Raw genomic sequence first — 22,944 nt, forward strand, 5'->3', positions numbered from 1 at the left:
ACAATACATTATTAAATAACCAAGAGATCACTGAAGAAATCAAAGAGGAAAACAAAAAATACCTAGAGACAAATGACAATGACAACACGATGATCCAAAATCTATGGGATGCAGCAAAAACAGTTCTAAGTGGGAAGGTTATAGCAATACAGGCCTACCTCAAGAAACAAGAAAAATCTCAAACAACCTACCTTACACCTAAAGGAACAAGAGAACAAAGAACAGATGAAACCCAAAGTTAGTAGAAGGAAAGAAATCATAAAGATCAGAGCAGAAATAAATGAAATAGAAACAAAGAAAACAATAAAAAAAGATCAATAAAACTAAAAGCTGGTTCCTTGAGAAGATAAATAAAATTGACAACCCATTAGGCAGACTCATCAATAAAAAGAGGGAGAGGACTCAAATCAAAAAATTAGAAATGAAAAGGAGAAGTCACAACAGACACCACAGAAATAAAAAGCATCCTAAAAGACTACTACAAGCAACTCTATGCCAATAAAATGGACAACCATGAAGAAATGGACACATTCTTAGAAAGGTATAACCTTCCAAGACTGAACCAGGAAGAAATTGAAAATATGAATAGACCAATCACAAGTAAAGAAATTGAAATTATGATTAAAAATCTTCCAAGAAACAATAGTCCAGGACCAGATGGCTTCACAGGTGAATTCTATCAAACATTTAGAGAAGAGCTAACACCCATCCTTCTCAAACTCTTCCAAAAAATTGTAGAGGAAGGAACACTCCCACACTCATTCTATGAGGCCACCATCACCCTGATACCAAAACCAGACAAAGATATTACAGAAAAAGAAAATTACAGACCAATAACACTGATGAATATAGATGCAAAAATCCTCAACAAAATACTAGCAAACAGAATCCAACAACATATTAAAACGATCATACACCATGATCAATTGGGATTTATCCCAGGAATGCAAGGATTCTTCATATATGCAAATCAATCACTGCAATACACCATATTAACAAATTGAAAATAAAAACCATATGATCATCTCAATAGATACAGAAAAAGCTTATGACAAAATTCAACACCCATTTATGATAAAAATTCTCCAGAAAGTGGGCATAGAGGGCACCTACCTCAACATAATAAAAGCCATATATGACAAACCCACAGCAATCATCATTCTCAGTGGTGATAACCTGAAAGCATTTCCTCTAAGATCAGGAACAAGGCAAGGATGTCCACTCTCACCACTATTATTCAACATAGTTTTGGAAGTCTTAGCCACGGCAACCAGAGAAGAAAAAGAAATAAAAGGAATAAAAATTGGAAAAGAAGAAGTAAAACTGTCACTGTTTGCAGATGACATGATACTACACATAGAAAATCCTAAAGATGTCACCAGAAAACTACTAGTGCTAATCAATGAATTTGTTAAAGTTGCAGGATACAAAATCAATGCACAGAAATCTCTTACATTCCTATACATTAATGATGAAAAATCTGAAAGAGAAATTAAGGAAACACTCCCATTTACCATTTAAACAAAAAGAATAAAATACCTAGGAATAAACCTACCTAGGGAGACAAAAGACCTGTATGTAGAAAACTATAAGACACTGCTGAAAGAAATTAAAGATGATACCAACAGATGGAGAGACATACCATGTTCTTGGATTGGAAGAATCAATATTGTGAAAATGACTCTACTACCCAAAGCAATTTACAGATTTAATTCAATCCCTATCAAATTACCAATGGCTTTTGTTACAGAACTAAAACAAAAAATCTAAAAATTTGTATGGAAGCACAAAAGACCCCGAATAGCCAAAGCAGTCTTGAGGGAAAAAAATGGAGCTGGATGAATCAGACTCCCTTGTCTTCATACTATACTACAAAGCTACAGTAATCAAGACAGTATGGTACTGGCACAAAACCAGAAATATAGATCAATGGAACAGTATAGGAAGCCCAGAGATAAACCCACACTCCTATGGTCAACTAATCTATGACAAAGGAGGCAAGGATCTACAATGGAGAAAAGACAGTCTCTTCAATAAGTGGTTCTGGGAAAACTGTACAGCTACATGTAAAAGAATGAAATTAGAACACTCCCTAACACCACACACGAAAATAACCTCAAACCTAAATATAAGACTGGACACTATAAAACTCTTAGAAGAAAACAAAGGAAGAACACTCCTTGACATTAATCACAGCAAGATCTTTTTTGACCCCCCTCCTAGAGAAATGGAAACAAAAACCAAAATAAACAAATGGGACCTAATGAAACAAAAGCTTTTGCACAGCAAAGGAAACCATAAATAAGATGAAAAGACAACCCTCAGAGTGGGAGAAAATATTTGCAAACGAAGCAATTGACAAAGGATTAACCTCCAAAATTTACAAGCAGTTCATGTAGCTCAATATCAAAAAAAACAAACAACCCAATCCAAAAATGGGGAGAAGACCTAACTAGACATTTCTCCAAAGAAGATATACAGATTGCCAACAAACACATGAAAGGATGCTCAACATCACTAATCATTAGAGAATTGCAAATCAAAACTACAATGAGGTATCACTTCACACCAGTTAGAATGGCCATCATCAAAAATCTACAAACAATAAATGCTGGAGAAGGTATGGAGAAAAGGGAACCCTCTTGCCATGTTGGTGGGAATGCAAATTGATACAGCCACTATGGAGAACAATATGGAGGTTCCTCAAAAAACTAAAAATAGAACTACCATATGACCCAGCAATCCCACTACTGGGCATATACCATGAGAAAACCTTAATTCAAAAAGAGTCAGGTACCACAATGTTCATTGCAGCTCTGTTTACAATAGCCAGGATGTGGAACCAACCTAAATGTCCATCAACAGATGAATGGACAAAGAGGATGTGGCACATATATACATGGAATATTACTCAGCCATAAAAAGAAACGAAATTGTGTTATTTGTAGCGAGGTGGATGGACCTAGAGTCTGTCATTCAAAGTGAAGTAAGTCAGAAAGAGAAAAACAAATACTGGATAACACATATACATGGAATCTAAAAAAAAAATGGTTATGAAGAACCTAGGGGCACGACAGGAATAAAGATGCAGACATAGAGAATGGACTTGAGGACATGGGGAGTGGGAAGGGTAAGCTGGGTTGAAGTGAGAGAGTGGAATGGACATAAATACACTACCAAATGTAAAACAGATACCTAGTAGGAAGCAGCCGCATAGCACATGGAGATCAGCTTGGTGCTTTGTGACCACCTAGAGGGGTGGGATAGGGAGGGTGGGAGGGAGACACAAGAGGGAGGAGATATGGGGATATATGTATATGTATAGCTGATTCACTTTGATATAAAGCAGAAACTAACACATCATTGTAAAGCAATTATACTCCAATAAAGATGTTAAAAGAAAAAAAACATATATACAAATGCTTAAGAAACAAGCACAAGAACATACTCATACACTATTTACTTAGAAACCTATTTTTTAAAATTACTTCCTTGCATCAATTTAATGCCTTTTTTTTGGTGATTGTAATTGTTTTTAGTTTTGCCTGCAATTATGCACCCAAAAAGTCATAGGCATGTACTGTCACATTTCAGCTCCATGCGCCCTCACATTGTTTGGCACTCGTTGAGTTATTTATCAAAAAAATGACTAGAAGTGTTAGTTTGACTTTTAGCCATTGGTATAACTTTTTTTTTTAAAAGAAAGCATGCCATTTACATAATGTCTTAATTTTTTAGTTGCATAATGTTAACTCATTTTGCTTTAAAAGTAAGTGATAAGTAACTTGGATCAAAATAACTTGCTTACTTATGAATGTCTATGGATTTCTATGTTTCTTCTACTGCCAAGAAAGAGAAGTTTACCACTATATTTATATTAATTAAGGTCTGAATAGTTTCCCATGCAAATACATTAACAGCTAAAGATATTAGCAATGTCAAAAGTATTGTAATTTTGTAATTCAGTTGATCTTCCTGGGCAGGATTATGCCTAATAGGATTTCTAACTATAAGTAATTCAAGTAATCCAAATACCCAATTTATTGATTAAAATCCTCCTAAATTATATTTCAGAAAATATAAATGCAAGTGCCCAAACCTTTGGTTGTGTCAGATATCTGGCTGTGAACAAAATAACAAATTGAAGTAAACTTTGCAAAAGCAGACACACAACATCATCCCTCTGCTATATCTCAGAAACAGGCTGGTATGAGAATATAGTTGGACTTGCAACTCCTCAGAATAATATCAAACAGATCAGTTGGAAGCTCTTCATTACAGCATCTGTTCTGTGTTTATAGCTACATATGCAGACTGCCGAACACCCACAGTGCACCATAAATGTAGGGATTACACATCCAGAATGGTAATAAACTCATTGGGTGTTATGTTCCCCAGAGTTTTCAGCCCCTTGCTTCAGTTGGCAAAACTCTGCTGGATTTTTGTTGCTGTAGAAAATATTAGATTGTTTGTGGTTTTTGTAACTTTGGAGACAGGTCAGGAAGTCATAAAACAGCAATAAAAAGGTAAAGACAGGGCTTCCCTGGTGGCACAGGGGTTGGGAGTCCACCTGCCAATGCAGGGGACACGGGTTCGTGCCCCAGTCCCGGAGGATCCCACATGCTGCGGAGCGCCTGGGCCCGTGAGCCATGGCGCTGAGCTTGCGCGTCCGGAGCCTGTGCTCCGCAGCGGGAGAGGCCACAGCGGTGAGAGGCCTGCATACCGCAAAAAAAAAAAAAAAAAAAAAAAAAAAAAAGGTAAAGACAGAGGCACTGGGATTATTTTTATATTTCAAAAGTGCAATCTCATAGAGAGCTACAAGAGAAGCAATGGTAGAGTAAGGGAGAAAAATGAGTAAATAAATGGTTGTTTTCCATAGAACTTTAGCCTCAAATACCCTCTGTGGATCAGCTCAGCTGTATGGTACACTTTGGAGAAGCTACCAATTGTACAAAGAAAGCTGTGTGTTAGAATTACTAATTAGAAGTATTATTCCTTACTATAATAATCTGATAGTGCTTGATAACTTACAGCTAATAGTTGAGCAATGCATTAATTGGTGAAAGCAGCACTTCCTAGACAACCAATCCCGTTTAGACCAAGACGATTTTTCTCTCAAAAGCATGATTCTAAATGAAATTAATTTCTAAATTCATAATAATGAAGGGAATATTCTCAACGTCTAAGGAAAGCAGTTCCAGGTGTGAGAAGGTAGTCAGAATAAACACAGTGCCTGGCTACTATAGAAGTGGTAAGCTAACTTCATTTTATCCCAGCAGCCAAGCAATGTGTACTAAAGATTAGTCACCTCACTCTTGGACAGGTGCCCATATCTGTCTGTACATAGAATCCCGGAGAGAGCTTTCAAAAACGCATAATCCTGAGTACCAAAAGATATCTTGATCACATAGATTCTCTCTTTCCATTAAATGGTTATAATAACAGCTTGCAGAAGTGACTCATGACCAAAAATCATATGAAAGTTTCTGAAGAACCATAATAAAGGCAGTTAGAAAACATGGCTCTGGGTAATGGTGGATGTTGGAATGGAACCCTCATAAAGCCATACGGGAAGTGATAAAGAAAATCTTAGTCTCTACAAACATTCCAGTTTAAAGAGTGTTTTCTCCCTTCTTTTCATTTTGTTTCCTCTCATTCCTTCCCTCTTAATGGTAATTGTCATGATGCCATTGTACATCTGGACTCTGTGGCTATGCTCTAATTTTTTTCCTCATTTCATGGCACTGTTGTTTGCTTTCATGCTCACTAGAACTTAGAGGATGTTGGCAGGAATGAAAAATCAGGGCAAAGGGAAAAAAACCAGCTAAGCAACTTTTATAATCAGCATCTCATGAAGAACTTGAAATTGATACTGCAAGAAGTAGGTGTAAATTATTGGCTTCATCCTTAACACTGAAAAAATTAAAGGATGTCTTTATTTGAAATAATAACAAAACTTGATGAACTTCAAAAATATATTTTCCCGGGCTTCCCTGGTGGTGCGGTGATTGGGAGTCTGCCTGCTGATGCAGGGGACATGGGTTCGTGCCCCAGTCCGGGAGGATCCCCCATGCCGTGGAGCAGCTGGGCTCGTGAGCCATGGCTGCTGAGCCTGCGCGTCCAGAGACTGTGCTCCACAACGGGAGAGGCCGCAGTAGTGAGAGGCCCGGGTACCGCAAAAAAAAAACCCCCAAAAAACCATATATATATATATATATATATGTTTTCCCATAGACTCCCTCATCTGATCCTCTGATCCTCAAGCCAATTATATGATTTTTGTAAAAGATGTGCTACTTGACCAGTAAAGATAAAAAACCCAGAAGTTTAAGGCATGTAGGTTTTTTGAAATATGTGAAAATGAGAAATTTCATGCCAGTTTAGACTTAGGCAAAAAATGGCTAACTAAATGGAATTTACTTAAGAGTCACACAAATTCACAGTGGCTTGGTGTCCTCACCTACAAAATTGGGGAAAACAACACCCATTCCCCTCCCCTTACCTTGCTGACATGTTCAGGTGCACAGAATAGTTCTAAAACAATGTATATGTTATAATTATTACTATTAAAATTCTTCACTTTCAAAGGGTTGTTTCAAAAAGTGAAATTAATACTGCTAATGGGAAAATCGTTTAATTTTTGGATAATTCAACTACCACTAGAACTTCAAGCACCCATGCTATTTTAAAAATTGTAAATGTGACATGAAATCTGTTTTCATGGGTCTCAGAAAGAGATGACACATGCGAATTTTAGCATATGCTTCTTTGCAAAATAGAGTCAGGCAAAAGATAGGAATGTGTGTATTACATAAACTACTCAGAAGAATTACTAAAATAGAAATAATCTGGACTTTGATGTTAATGCTGACTCTCAAGTTTGGGGCTCTTCACCTTTATCTGGTTCCTTATTTCATTTGGTACTTTATGGCTAGGAAACCATTCTGGTTATAACCTTGTAGTAGAGATAGGTCAATTCATGTGTAGCATTATGGAAGTTTACAGTACACATTAAAGTTCAATAAATAAGAGGGGCACGATAAGACAGTTGCTTAAGGGAACTTATTTCAGGACATACTTGGTGCTCAGCTGCACTCAAATTTTGAAATAATCAAACTTCCCCAGGTGCCTAAACTCCTTCCTCTCCAACCCAGATGAGTAATGGTGTGGCTCCAAAGTAATAAAAATAAATTAGAAACTATCTCAACCATGATATAAACTAGAAATTAGAACTAGAGATTGCATCTCTGACCATACCCCACAGAAGGAGGACCCACACAAAAGGAAAACATTAGGGACACAACAGAGTCTGCAGATTGCAGGTAAGAATAAATATATGCTCAGCTGGTTGTTGCTTCACGTTCCTTGCTCTTTCAAAGAAATGAAAAAAACGAAGACCTTTAGTACTACATTCCTACTGCAACAGAATGTGAGATTTGAAAAAAAAGAAAAGATTAAGAAAGGACAGGAAAAACACTGGGGAAATGGAAGAACGTGATTTAGTTAAATAGAAGAAAATAGAAGAGAGAGAGAGAGAGAGAGAGGGCAGGCAAACCCAGGTCAGATAACTCACTTGGCATTCCCTGCCCCTGGTTTCTTTCTTCGGAAAATGTTGAGGAAAGTGTTGGAGCGGCAGGGCAGCTTGCCATCGCCAACATGCATGCGGACTACATCCGAGGTGGTGAAGGCACTGCGTACATTCCTCTCGGGCTTGGCAATGATGATGTACATCTTGGGAGTGAACATGCACCCCAGGGCCACCGTTACACTGAGGCTCACTGCAAAGCAGGTAGTAATGATCTTGTAGTTGCTCCCAAAGTAAATGGGCACAAAAGCCAGCCAAATGATGCAGGTGGTGTACATGGTGAAGGCGATATATTTGGCCTCATTGAAGTTGGCGGGCACATTGCGGGTCTTGAAGGCATAGTAGGTACAGCTCATGATGAGGAGTCCATTGTAGCCCAAAGGGGCCACCACACCCAAATTGCTGGTATTGCAGATAAGGTAGACTTCTTTGATGCTTGGGTAGGACAGAATGGGCATGGGGGGCTCCATGATGATCAGGGTTACCACCAAAGTTAGCTGCACACTAATCAGAATTGAGGCAATGATCACCTGGGCCCAGGCACTCATAAACCTGGGCTTGCGGGTGCAGATCTTCTTCTTGCTGCCAGCCAGGATGCGTGCAATGCGATTGGTTTTGGTCACTAAAGCAGAGTAGCACATGGCAGAAGAGAGGCCAACCAGGAGGCGCTGGAGGTAGCAGGATGTGGTAGTAGGTTTGGCAATGAGAGTGAAAGGGCACACGTAACCGAGGAAGATTCCAGCTAGAATAATGTAGCAGAGCTCCCGACTGGAGGATTTGACCACTGGTGTATCCCGGTACAGCACAAAGATAAGGGTAACAAACAAGGTAACAAGGATGCCCAGGAAGGAAAAGGCAATGGCTATGATGGATTCTATGTTGCTCCACTCCAGATAGCGGACAGGAATGGGTTCACAGCCTGTGATGAGAAAAATAGTTTTAAAATGAATCTAAGATTTTGCTGATCAATAATAGTGCTTACTAGTTACCAGAGGCATAGCTATATTCACATCTTCCATGATTTAAGCTATTTTAATTTTTTTAAATGCCTCTCTATCACACAAATAGGCATACACCATTGTCTTCTCTGGACAACCATGTTCCCAAACCTAATCTCATCACAAGCCTAATGTGACATACTTAAGCCTATAAATATAATTTTGCTTCCAGTGTTATAAATGGATGCTGCTCCATGGACGGAACTTGGTTTTACACTTTCAGAAAATGAAAGAAAAAGAAGGAAACTAAACTGTGTTTCCATTGAAGGTTAAATGGCCACAGTGTAATAGAATAAGTTAGTAAGAAATAAACTAACAAAATTTTTATTTTTATACAGCTATTTGTCCAGAGGCAAGTCCAGCTCATAGACAAGCATTTTCTTTCTTTTCTATTCTTTTTTTTTGGCCAGCCAGCAAACTTTTTAAACATAAATTTTATTTGAATTCTTTACAAGAATCTGCATTCTCCTATTTACCACATATTATATTACTCACTCTAAGTCTCACCTCTTTAGTTATGAACGTGGCATCTGAGGGCCTTTGAGTTATCAACCTCTAATAGACATACTAAAGAAGAATGAAATCTCCCCTCACCCATCTCTTGAAAGAAGAGACAGTGCTGTGTTCCTAAATGCCTGGCTTATCTTTTCCTTCCAGAATAAAGTCTCTTTTGTATTACACAGAGAGAAAAACATTTGTCAAGTCCTGGCAACAACCCCTTCACAGAATTTTGTGATTGGTCTGGGCCATATTTCCCAAATTGTGAGAATAAAAATATGTATTTCCATAAATTTAGGAAGAGACTTATTGTTCTGTAGCCGTGAGAGCGAGGAACCACCAGAACCTGTTTTAAACCTGTTCAGTCATTCAACAAGCTCCCGTCAGCGAACACAGTTTTTGCACATTAACTGGTCAGTGTCAGCCCTGGCTTCTGATAATCACCCAGCTGGGATCAGACTCACATTTAATACATGAGTGCAAGCCACTCAGAAGCACATGCTCCTGACTGATCATAGTGGTCTATTTTATTTTTTATTTTTTATTTTATTTTTTTTTGCGGTAGGCGGGCCTCTCACTGTTGTGGCCTCTCCCGTTCTGGAGCACAGGCTCTGGACGCGCAGGCTCAGTGGCCATGGCTCATGGGCCCAGCCGCTCCGCGGCATGTGGGATCTTCGTGGACCGGGGCACGAACCCATGTCCCCTGCATCGGCAGGTGGACTCTCAACCACTGCGCCACCAGGGAAGCCCTAGTCTCTCTCTTTTGTGTGTCAGGGGTTTGTCTGTGTCAGAGTCTCAGCCTCTTCCTGGAAGAACTTCTGCTTCCAAAACATTTAATTTTAAATCTTCCCATTTCCTTGATAAAGTTTAGAAAGATGATTAGATAGATATATAGTTAGAATAACAATGACTATTATGGGGAACTTTTGATGTAACACAATCAATAAATTAAAATATTTAAGAACAACTATAGACCCATTTAGAGATAAAATACTTAATAGCCGATATTCAGCTCCTTTAATTAATTGGCATACTGAGGCTGCTAAATAAAATTCAAATTCCAGCTGAGTCTTTGTCAAGGCCTTTGTAACCTTCTGAAAGCTACCCTCTTTGCATTTCTCTTTTTCTATGCAACCTGGTTTTGTAAATGAGCTATTCTGTCTTCGGAGTTTTTATTAGAAAAGAATACTGCATTTTAAATTTCTAGAACACAAGTCAGATCTATTGAATTTGAATTAAAACCCTGGTCTACAGCCAAATTAAGGCTATAATTAATGATTTTCGTAAACTTCAGGGACACAGGCAAAATATTTTCTGCAGAATTCAGGATTTTTATTAGATATGTATTGTACTGCACTACAGATATGTACCAACTAAATCAATTAATTGTTAGCCTCATGTAGGAAAATATTTAAAAAGGAGAACATTACAAAAGGGAAGATTTAAATAACCCAGTGGTGTAACATTTAAAAAATAAAAATAGAAAATGCATTACATAAAGCAATTTCAGACTTTTTTCTTCAATAAAGATTCAAATTAAGGATGGAAGATAGATTTTAGGAAACCTTCAAACAATTCTAGGGTAGACTCAATAACTGACATAACAAGGACTAGAGCCTCTCTACAAATGGGCTCAGACCCGAATTAGGGCCATCAAAGAGAAAAAAAGAAAGGTTAAAATTTAAAATTACCAAGTTAGAAAATATCTAATATGTGAGTAGACATTTCCAGTTAGAGTTATATAGTAAATAAACAAGAAATCAATATAATGATGGATCTTTAGGTAAGACATTTAAAAGGGTCTCTCCTCTCTGTGATTTGGGAACCTATAGATAAGAAAACCTATAGATATCACAAATAAAAGAGTAATTTAAAGAACCATTACCCCATATTGGTAAAACTCAGGATAACTACCTAAAATCTGTCTAATGACTTAACTCCAGGGGAGACACTGACACCCAAGAACTCCCTGTCTGTTCTCTGAACTCCCAGGGGAAGCAATATCTCTTTCTTATTGATATAGATGCCTTTATGTCTACTAATCATCTAACTATTAATAGAACATCAAATACCTTGGTTTAATAAAACCACTCAAATAGTGAAAATATTTGATAATCCTATGCTCCAACATATAACTGGGGCTTTGAGACTATTATTATAAGAATACATTATTCTTGGTGACACAAAACCCACAATTTTAAAATACAGGATTTACTGCCAGACAAAATGTGCTATAATTCTTACACCTGATCAAATTATATCTGATTTAGTCATGAAAATACCTATACTATGTATAATTTAAGACATTATCCAAGTAACAGCTTTTGTTTCAGAATTCTTATGGATGAAAGACTCCACAGAAATTGGAAGATGGATTGAAACAGAGCACATGAGTATACAGATTATCATAGATACCTAGATCATCACAAATCTTTCTTTTTTGTATAAATATGAAAATGCTACACTATGATCTATATGTATTAACAGAATAGCAATGTCAAAAAATCATTGTTCATTGTGGTAGGAAGCTTCCAAAATGGTTCCGAATAATCCCCACATCCTGGGATTCATGTCCTTGTATAATACTCTCTCCTTGACTATGAACGAGGCCTATAACTTGTTTCTTTTTTATAGAACATAACAAAGTTGATGGGATGCCCTTCCTGTGATTGGGTTACATAAGATAATTTCCATCTTAGTAGCAGACTCAGACTCTCTTGCTGGCTCTGATGAAGCAACCTCCTATGCTGCTAAAGTCCACATGGCAAGGGACTGAGAACAGTCCCCATGAAATAACGAGCTAAAAAAAATAAAAAGAAAGCTGAAGCCCTCAATTCAACAATCTTTTGAGGATTATATCCTGCCAATAACTAAGTGAGTTTGGAAGTGCACCCTTCCACAATCAAGCCTTCAGACTAGACCCCATCCCTAGCTGACAGTTTGATTTTAGCTTTGTGAAAGATCATGAAGCAGAGAACTCAGCTATACTGTGCATTTCTGACCCACAGAAACTGTGAGATAATAAATGTGTGTCACTGTAAGCTACTAAGTTTGGGGGTGATTTGTGTGGGGGTAATTTGTTACACAACAATATATAACAAATTTACCCATTAAAAGAAAATTTACCCAACCTCTTAGTTCTATACCCAATGTTTAGTCTCTTTGCCTAAGAATAATTAATTTCTTGATGTGTTGATGTTATATAAAATAATTGCTGCTATAAAGGTTGAGACCTGCAGTTAGAAAAAAAAGGTACTATAAAAGCTAATACCGTTCTAGTACTATGAAAGAAAATAGAAATATTTCAGAGATAATCATGCTAAACAGACTTCTCTAAGAGTCCTTACAGAGTCTCATATAGAACAACAAATAATTTATTAATAATAACAAATCCATGGAGAATTTCAAGAATTCAATTGTAGGTACACAAACTCTAGCCAGAAAAGAGATTCTTAAAAGAAACACCAGAATGATTGTGTTGTAAGATCCATAAGGATAATTCTGGCAAAACTAGATGGCTATCTCATAGCACCAGATGAAATACCCAATATACACTAGATAAAATTCTGATGGAAATAGTGAAAGAACTCATTTCAGTAGAAACAAATTGGCCACAAAATTAAACACTAGTGGGAAAACATTCCCAGGATAGCAGATGTGGCCAGTTCATGCTTCATTTGTAATTAAATTAATCTGGAAAAACTGTAAAGGTTGGGGGCACTGACTGATACAATTGCAGAAGAATCCTTTGTGTAACTCTAAATGCATTGCATACAGTTGTCTCCTTCTATGGTTTATAAATATATACTAGCTTAAATAGTGTATTTATCTTCTGGATGGGTTGAAGCATTCCCCTATTGAAAAGCCACAATACTTACAATGGCAAAAATATGATCAGACATGTAGTCTTAGCAAGCATGTTCCAACTTACCAATTTAGTGATATGGGAACTTTTCATTGGAACATTTACTCATGAATTTAAATTATATAAGGCTGTCTTCATTCCCAAACCTCTGGACAACTAAAAGGGAACCTTAATACTGCTGACATCCCTTAGTGATTTTAAACTGAGGTTTGCAGACAGCCTCCAGAAGCTGAAGGCTCACGAAAATTAACTGTTAACCCAAGAACCTTGAAGCAAGCTGATGACTACACAGTGGTCTTCTGTGCAAGATTATCTTAAGATTCTTATATATATCATACTCTCCTTTGTATGTTCTTGCTTATTCATACTTTTCTACTTTATCGATAAAGGCTATACAAACCTGAGTTTGTCTTTAATATTCTCCACACTAGTAATAAAGACTTGCCTAAACCTGGGTTTTGTTAGAGACAATCATTACTCTAACTCAGTAATTCAATTTTATCAAGCTATTGTTAAGTATATTATAACAATAAGCTTTGTATATGCAAATATTTCACAAGTTCAAATTTTTGAAAGAATTCAGAAGACTCACAGAACATGCTTATGTAATGTTTTCATTTAAAGGCAAAAGGTAAAGTACAGTAAGAGAAAGTTCAGTTTAGCAGCCAGGGATCAAGAGGTATCCAGGTGCAAGCTCTCTAGGACCGTTATTCCTACAAGGGCATACTTCATCTGTGGATTGAGCTACCAAAATCTGCACAATGAACATTGGTTTTGAGACAGCTCAAGATAGAAGTTCTCAGTGAAGTCTTTTATGACCCTCAAGTCATAGAGCCAAGACAACCTGTCTAATAAAATATGTCAGGGGAAATCCATCAGTAAATGAACTGACTTTGGTTGCCATCAGTGGAGTTTCAAACTTTAAACTGTATATCATAAACCCCAATGCCCTTAATGTAGCCAGAAACCAAAGATGGATACTAAGCCATCTCAACAGATAATCATAGAGTCTTCTAAGTCTAGTTGTAAATTAAGCCTATCCTATGTAGTGTACTATAGACAAATGAACATCCTTATGATAGAAGTATAAATATTCTTGTGTTGTAAAAGTAGCAGTTTGTCATAACAACACCCCAAAGCAATATACCTACACCACCACGAGGATTACTTTACCTCGTGTGAAGACCCTAGATTATTTTCCCCATGTGGAAACCAAAGTTTTCAAGGCCAATCCAGGACCATCCAAAACAGAATCACCTGGGGATTGGGACTGATCATTTACATTTTGAATAAGCTTCTTAAAAGTTGTTTTTTATTCTTTCCTTTCCTTTCTTTTTTATTTTTTAATACACCCTAAATTTGAGAAGTGCTAGCTTTGATATCTTGAGAGAATTAGACAAAATATCCATATTGTTCATATATGTGATGTAATGTACTTATTTGTCCTGTTTTGAGGTTTAAAGAGAAGAGTCGCCCAACCCCCAAGTGTGTTTGGGTATTCCAAGACTAGAAGGGATGGCGGTTAAATTCAACCAGTGGTAAAGAGTGAGTGTCCTGAGCCTACCTGACCCCCAGCACCCAAAAGTAGAAGACTTTAATGAGAGTTGTACATACTATATCTAAAGCGCAGAGAACTTAAGGACCTGGCAGCGTTTATGGTTAGAGTTACCCTACACAATCCAGAACCATTGGACAAGTCAGTTTCCTGCAAGCAGACTACAAACTACTGAGCAAAATACAAGAGAAGTGGTAATAACTCTGATCTGAGGGCAGTGGGTTACTCCTAATTTTTGAAACAAACATTGGCTCACTAGTAAGGTCCAAATGCATTGGAGGAGGCTAAAATTTAATATCTGACTTCTTTCCAATTAGGTAAAGACAAATTTAATATGAATCAAGAAATAAAGATAGACCACAATTATTCTACCTAAAGTGTGTTGGGGCATTTAATAACATTTACAATAGTACTTCATGATTGCATAAGGCTTCACTGAAATGCTTTCTTTAACATTATTACATTAATATAAATTACCTACAAGATTAAATTATTATTTAATGTTTAACTCAATGTCCCTTCCTCTGTGAAGGTTTTTCTTTTCCCAGGGAAAAATGATGGCTTTTTTCTCTGTACTTACATGAAATTTTGTACATACTCCTGTTGCAAGGCTTATAATTACCTGTTTACATGTCTGATTTCATATAAAGCTTCTCTTCCAGAATATAAACCTTGTTTCATTCACCCATATGTCCCAATTTCTCAAAAACAAAAAAATACCTGGCATGAAGTAGGTGGTAGTGTATAATATAAAAGTGAATAAATGAGTAGATAATATAGGAGGTGGCAGTAACTGTTGGATGGAGAAAAATAGTTAAAAAGTTAAGTTCTATAACTTAGTATTTTCTATTTTTTATTGATGAGATTTAGTGTAGTTTGATTTTCTGAGGAATTATTTTATACTATTTGACTTTTTAAAAGGAGTAAGTAGCACTGGATTACATATAATTGGCCCATAGATTGTTAAACTACTGTCAAGTTGTATATCATGGCAGAAGAGATCCCTGTTTATGCATCATAAAAAGTAAAGTGTGAAATTTAAAAGCTGAATTAAAATGTGCATATTCCCAAGAAGAAAATATGAAAAATTTATTAAAACAGTTTCAGAAGTCACTTCCTCTAAGAAATATACAATATTTTTCTTCATAGCCAAAAAATAACATACTCTAATGAAAACAAAAACTCACTAACATGTTTTTATTCATTAATATCAGAGTCTTTGAAGCATATATGAAAAGTAGCTATCACATAAAATGATTTTAAGCATATTTTAAACAAACTTCACCTTCAGTAAAAACACTATTTTCCAAAGAGAATGATTTCTCATTTTAACTAAAATTCAGTCAAAAAAATCTACCCATGAAAATAAAATACCTACTTAAAGGCAATGCATATACTCCTCTGAATATTTTTACTGATTTTTTTGTATTCTCTCTGTGAGTTTTCTCTTTTCACAACTACTGCTACTATGGCAACAATCAAAAACACATTGCCATGTACTGCACCCTTGCTCTGAGCCTGACATGGCACCAAGTAAGTGGCAAATCAGATGTCATTTTCCATTTATGTGTAAGACTGGAAGGGATGCAGAAACAGTAGGTGTCATTAAAACTAAGTATAGCTGAATAATATTCCATTGTATATATGTACCACATCTTTATCCATTTCCGTATGCTAACACATATATATGGAATCTAAAAAAAAAAAAAAAAAAAAGGTTATGAAGAACCTAGGGACAGGACAGGAATAAAGACTCAGACGTAGAGAATGGACTTGAGGACACGGGGAGGGGGAAGGGTGAGCTGGGACGAAGTGAGAGAGTGGCATGGACATACATACACTACCAAATGTAAAATAGCTGGTGAGAAGCAGGTGCATAGCACAGGGAGATCAGCTCGGTGTTTTGTGACCACCTAGAGGGGTGGGATAGGGAAGGTGGGAGGGAGATGCAAGAGGGAGAGGATATGGGGATATATGTACATGTATAGCTGATTCACTTTGTTATACAGCAGCAACAAATGCAACAGTGTAAAGCAATTATACTCCAATAAAGACGTTAAAAAAAGTGTAAATGAGTACGAGAGATGCATATTCTGAAAGACCTTAAGTATAAGACTTACAACATAATTTGGATACATGATCCGAAAGTAGTCACTTGCCTGTTGTTATCAGATAAAGGCAGTCTGAGCTGTTGCTTTGCTCAACTCATTTGAATGTTAAAGTGATTTTTACACATATGATGGATGATAGTAGATTAAATTCTCTAGAAAGATAACTGCATTAAAATTCACCTATTTATAATCAAGGAGGATATTTTTTAATAGTTTACTAAGTCAAAGAGGCTTAATCAATGATGGTGATCATTTGGCAGTGGGCAGACAATATATCCACAGTGGAAGATCTCTAGGGAATAAAACATATGACTTTGAGTTCCATTATTATAACATATTAGATCTTTAAAAAATTTTTTGTATTTTAATGTTTTAAAGTTGGATAGAAGTTCTTTATCATGTATGAGATAAGCCCCCATTTAAAGGGAAGATGAAGCAGTAGGAAAAGTTGGAGGAAGCCCCAAAAGTGTAGACAAGAGGAAAACTCTTGTACCTCAAAGCCAGGACTTCTGACGTTTAAGATTAACCTTAGAAAGGTGATGGTTTTGTCTTTGAGCCTCTTCCTGGTCAGTTGTGGTCTCAGTCAAATAGCTGAGGGCTGACTCTGAAGTCAAGCCCAGTTCTCAAGCACAATGGTGATCTAAGGGGATGGCTTTCTCAAGATGAAAAGGACCGGCAGGAAGCACACACTACAAAGGAGGGTAAAGTTGTGAAAAAAGACACAGTACAAGTGGGAAAGGAGGCCTGTGTCCAGAATGAGGTTGGAAAAGCTTTTCCAAGTCAGTCCATTGCATGCAACCATGAGATAAATGCATAGTGAAAGGGCATTAGACCCAGGGACAAAAACCCCTAGGTTCTAGTGGTAGCTTCTCCTATTGAGGGTGAGTCCCTTCTTCTTTCTAATTCTCTCAATAGAACAAATATTTATCAGGCAGCAATTATGTTCAAGGCATCAGGCTATGAGCCAGAGAGTAATGTTTCTCAAGCGATGGAACGGGGACTAAGTGCTTCAGAATCTGCTGGGTCTTGTCTCAGAAATAGTGAATGGGAATCTCTGTAGATGGGTAATTCCCAGGTAATTTTTAGGCACATTGAAGTTGAAAACCAGTTTTCAGCTAGAGAATAAAGAAACAGGTGAGGTATAGTTTGTACCTTCAAAGATATTCTGATCTAATTTCTTTTCATTTAAAAATGGCCTTTGGGGCTTCCCTGGTGGCGCAGTGGTTGAGAGTCCGCCTGCCGATGCAGGGGATACGGGTTCGTGCCCCGATCCGGGAAGATCCCACATGCCGCGGAGAGGCTGGGCCCGTGAGCCATGGCCACTGAGCCTGCGCGTCCCGAGCCTGTGCTCCGCAACGGGAGAGGCCACAACAGTGAGAGGCCCGCATACCGCAAAAAAAAATTAAAAAAAAAAAAAATGGCCTTTGTACCAGGTGATTTCTAAAAGCTTTCTGATACTCAGTCTATTTTCTAACAGGGTTAACATTTTACAAGGTCTCTCACTTACAAAGTATAATTTTAATTATGTGACCTGATTCTACTCAGCCAGCCATTTTGATGCCCATTGAATAAGCCACACAATTTCTGAGTTTCATATTCTTATTTGGGAACAAGTCAAAAAGTAAACAACAGTCATGAATGTTACCCTAATGATTATCAGCAGCACACAGGGAGGCATAGGATCAGTGGTCAGTGAACTACGATCTGCTTCTAACTAGCTGCATGACCTTGGGCACACAAGTATACCTCTCTAGGCCTCAGCTTTGTCCTTCTAAAATGAGGGACTGCCTTACTCAGATGACAAGGTCTCTATGAACTCAAAGACAAAGTTTCTATGGCTTTATCACTATTTTTTTTGTTTGTTTTTTGCGGTACACGGGCCTCTCAACTCTGTGGCCTCTCCCGTTGCGGAGCACAGGCTCCAGACGTGCAGGCTTAGAGGCCACGGCTCACGGGCCCAGCCGCTCCGCGGCATGTGGGATCTTCCCGGACCGGAGCACAAACCCGTGTCCCCTGCATCGGCAGGCGGGCCCCCAACCACTGCGCCACCAGGGAAGCCCCGGCTTTATCACTTTTAAAATTCATGAAAAGTAACTGTGAAACACCTCTCATCTGTGAACTCATACCAGGGTCTTTGGAAATCAAAACTCATATACTGAACATTGCTCTTAGGAGGCATATAAACTCATGTAATCCTTCCACAGGAGTCCCAGTGATTGTATGAGGAAATCATCTCTTGCTTCATTTATTCCTCTCCATGGCTGTAGCAGCTGCCCTAGTTCACAGCCTTTGAATTTACTCACTTGGACCAACATAATAGCTTCCTAACTTCTATTTTTAGTCTAGGCTCACTACTCTCCTCCATACTACCGCCAGGGTCATCTTTCTGAGACACAGATATCAGGATGTTATTCACCACTTTAAATTCAGTGGTTCTCCTGTGCTTAAAGCCAAAATCCAAACATTTATAAAAAGGTCCTACAGAAGCTCCTTACCATTTGCTGCCAGTGTACTCATCCAGTCTCACTTCTGACCACGTATCTACTAGGCCTTGCATTTACCAAACAACCCCATATACTTGTTCCATGGTTTTCTCCAAATGTATTACATGCTTTCATGTTTCCCATGTTCTACTTTCTGTCTGGAATTTATTTCATCTCCTTATCTGCCTAACAAACTTTACAGTAGTTTATAAATATCTCTGTTGTAGTAATAACTATTTTATTTTATACTTTTACATGTTTCTTCCCTGATATATTTTAAATAAATAAAGCTGGGGCTGTGTTTCAGTTATTTTTGTACCTTTACGTCCTGCAATAGTGCCTCATATATAGATGTTCAAGAAATATTTGCAAATATAAATTCAGGTGACTAGAAATATCTTCAGACAAAATTTTTAAAAAGAAAAACAGGAACAACTGGTATACAAGAATAACCTTTGAATACACTTTTATATTTAAATGAACTTTTAATATAGATTATGGAAAACGTATAAGAGGTTTATATGTACACTTTGACATGAGCAGTAACAATGTAAATAAACATTGAAAAAGACATGAGATAATCACTATCATTTTAAACAATAGGCACATTGGAAAGGTCAACAGTCAGGGACAGGGCTTACAAGAGAGGCAGCTCCTACCTGTGAGATCTGCATTGGGCCACCATCCCAAGTCACAAGCTTTGCAGGTGAATTCATCTTGAACATATTCATTCTCTTTGCAGGCAGTGCAAATCCAGCAGCAACTGACTTCTCCTTTCCGTATGACCTATAACATAGCAATATTTCATATGCCTTACAGATTGTTTCTCCAGAAAGACATTTTTTTTTCAGATGAGGACTTGCTTTCAAACTATGATTTTTTTAGAAAAATAACTTTTCAAAAAATCGTATATGTCGAGGAACTTTAAATACATGGATTGGGATATATCTTATTGTACCAGAGTTTAGATGTGAATTTCAGTTCATTCCATGTTGGATTTGGAAGCTTTTCAATAATAATTTCTTTTATAAAAGGAATTAAACAGCTGAATTGTATCATTATGATATTAATATGTATTAATAATTCATAGAAAAGTAAAAATACATTTTTCTTTTTATATTGTTATAAGTTCCCTGATTTGTACTTTCATAATGTCTAATATGCTGTTAATCCCATCCATTAAAAAATTATTTCTAATATACTTTGGTTTTCATTGTATAAATTCTATTTTATGTTCTTATATTTCCATGTGTCTTCTAGTGATATGCACGTTTTCTTTTAAATCCTTTCATATGTATTTACAGTAAGTATTTTAATTTGACTTCTAATTCCATCATCAATATAATATCTGGGACTGTTTCTATTGCTTCCTTTACCTTCAGGTAATGTGTCATATTTTCTTGCTTTGTCACCTGTCTAAAATTTTTTAACCAGATGCCGGACATAAGATGTAGAGTGCTGGATTTTTTTCTTGAAGTAGTATTGGCCTTTGTTCCAGAAGGCAGCTAAGTCACCTGTGACTCAGTTTGAGTCTTGTTTTTCATTTTTTAGGGCAAGTCTAGAATAGTCTCTACTCTAGGAATAGTTTAGCCTCATTATAAACTATGACCGTGCTGGGATCTCTACTTAACTCTTTGTGTATTCAGCAAAGTGTCTCCACTAGGGCTTGTAGAAACTGGGACAATTCTTGGCCTTGTGTGACCTCTGGGAATCCAGCTCTCCACTAATTGTTCTTTACCTGGACATTATGAATTCTACCCTGCCAATACAGATTCAGTCAAACACTCATGAAAACTCATATGCCAACTTCTGGGACTCTTTTTCTGTATAGATCCATCCTCTTCCTTCCTCTGCACTACAAATTCTGGCTGCCTTGGGCTTCTTAAACTCTGATTTCTGTCTTCTTAAATTATCAAGATAGCCAAGCTCTGTTTGTGTTCTTTCTCACTAAACAACAACTAGGAAATTGCCTCCAGACAGAAAGCCAGAGTGATTTTAGGGTTCACCTTGTTTGTTTCCTTTCAATTCCTTGAATTCAAGGTCATGCACTGTTTTCCAATGTCTGAACATAGTTATTTCATATACTGTGTCAAGTTTTTTGGTTGTTTACAGCAGAAGACAAAGTCTGTACTCTGTTACTCCCTCATGGCTAGAAACAGAGGTCCCTCCCTAACACATTAGACATAATCAAATGTTCTCATATGTAAAGTCAGAAATTAAACTGTAAATATTGCCATACCTTAAAATCATACAAACTCTATCTTTTGTGAAAATAAAATTATCTTCTTGCAAATCAGGTCGAAATTTATACCACTATTTTAGAATTACATGAAAAATATCAAATAACATTATATTTTCAGAAACTGTAAAAGCTTTCCTTTTTCTTCTTTTACTTTCAAATAACTTTAGAAAGTAGACTCAGATTAAGTCTTTTTGAAAAATTCACACCTATCCTTAGAATAAGCATGAGAAATCTATATTCCAAATTAAAAATTTTTCTAAGTGCCATGAGAAAAATTGAATAAATGAGTACTGCTTTTTACTTTAATGAGTATAAGAAGTACAAAATAGTGTATATCTCTTCAGTCAGCTTTATCTTTTTCCTAACTATAAAATGAATACTATGAATGAGACAATTTCAAAAGATAATAATGCTAAACAATTTATTTATGAAGAATGACTGGTGAAAGGTAGATCCTATGAGTAATTGGCACATGGGAAGTATTTAAGATTAGGGTTTGAATGACTGAATAAATTAATGAATAAGTGATTGGCTTACACCTCTAATAAATAATGAAAAAGGAACTGCTCAAATGGAGTTATTTTTTTATTACTTCTTATTCAGCCACCAAATATGTGCACTTTTGCCATACAATGTCTAAAATATGGGATTTGTCTTTTCTATCTCTCAGCCACCCCTCTAGACTCAGAAAGCTGAATTCTGGTCCCTGTCTCCTAGTCATATAATGTGCCTCTAATTACTTCTCACTCCAGAGTTACATGCACACAGCTGCCAAGATCATCTTGATGGCCCATGGGCTCCTCAAGAGAAGGGAATCATGCCATACTTTCATTGTTTTCAGATCATAGTCATCAATAAATGTACCAAGAACACACAGTAGCTGGCCAATGAGCGAGTGTTGAGTTGAATCTTTTTTAAAAATGTAATTCGGCCACTCAAGGAATGTCAGTGTCTCCCTTTTCTAATACCTTTGAAATATAAGCTCTTTGGTGAGTCATTCACTTAGTCCCTGGTCCTTGTTTCTGCACCTAAGTTTGACTGTTAATAATCTCTTACATAAGTCTGCCAAACAAGGAAGAGCAGCCTCTGTGCCATCCCCTGCTTACATCCTCGTTAATGTCCACATAATTGTTTGTTTTGGAGGGAGGTTTCAAGTAGGGCAGATACATCATCTAATTTGCTTTCCATCTGACTTGCTTTCTACAAGGATTATTATGGCTGCTGTTTAGAGAATAGATTTTAAGAAGGACAAAAGAGAGAGAGTGTGTGTGTTGTTTAATCCATGGCTTTAACATGCAGCAATAAAGAAATAAATATATTTTAATAAAAGAAAGGATATTCCTTTCCATTTAGAATATCACCTTTCCTCCATCAGCCCATCTATGTCACTACTTTCGAGTCCTGACACATGCTCCAGGAAGTATTTCTGGTACAGTGAGCCCTTTGAAACACTACCTTATTTGGAATTCTCCATAATTAAAATATACTTGGTATTTTATTACCACAAGTTAGTTAGCTTTTGTCCTCTAATTTTTTCATATGTATATGGTAGATATGTTTCATTCAGATACTTTAAAAATTTTTCTTAAATTATTGTCTTTATGTTT

The 22,944-nt window shown here is 36.9% G+C and overlaps 1 protein-coding gene across 3 annotated transcripts in view; it reads right to left on the bottom strand.

Annotated features, from left to right (window-relative positions):
• The window catches only part of GRM1 (glutamate metabotropic receptor 1), a 358,927-nt gene that overhangs the window by 29,699 nt on the left and 306,284 nt on the right, over nucleotides 1–22,944 (bottom strand). For 2 of the 3 annotated variants that reach the window (XM_060114927.1, XM_060114930.1), the window contains exons 6-7: nucleotides 19,755–19,881; nucleotides 7,574–8,504 (exon numbers count right to left, since the gene is read on the bottom strand). In XM_060114927.1, the coding sequence (XP_059970910.1) occupies nucleotides 7,574–8,504; nucleotides 19,755–19,881 (1,058 nt within the window). The remainder of the gene's footprint in view (nucleotides 1–7,573; nucleotides 8,505–19,754; nucleotides 19,882–22,944) is intronic. The other variant, XM_060114929.1, reaches the window with a different exon arrangement.

The sequence above is a fragment of the Mesoplodon densirostris genome, chromosome 12 (genome assembly GCF_025265405.1).
Source record: "Mesoplodon densirostris isolate mMesDen1 chromosome 12, mMesDen1 primary haplotype, whole genome shotgun sequence".
In the NCBI taxonomy this organism is placed as follows: Eukaryota; Metazoa; Chordata; class Mammalia; order Artiodactyla; family Ziphiidae; genus Mesoplodon; species Mesoplodon densirostris.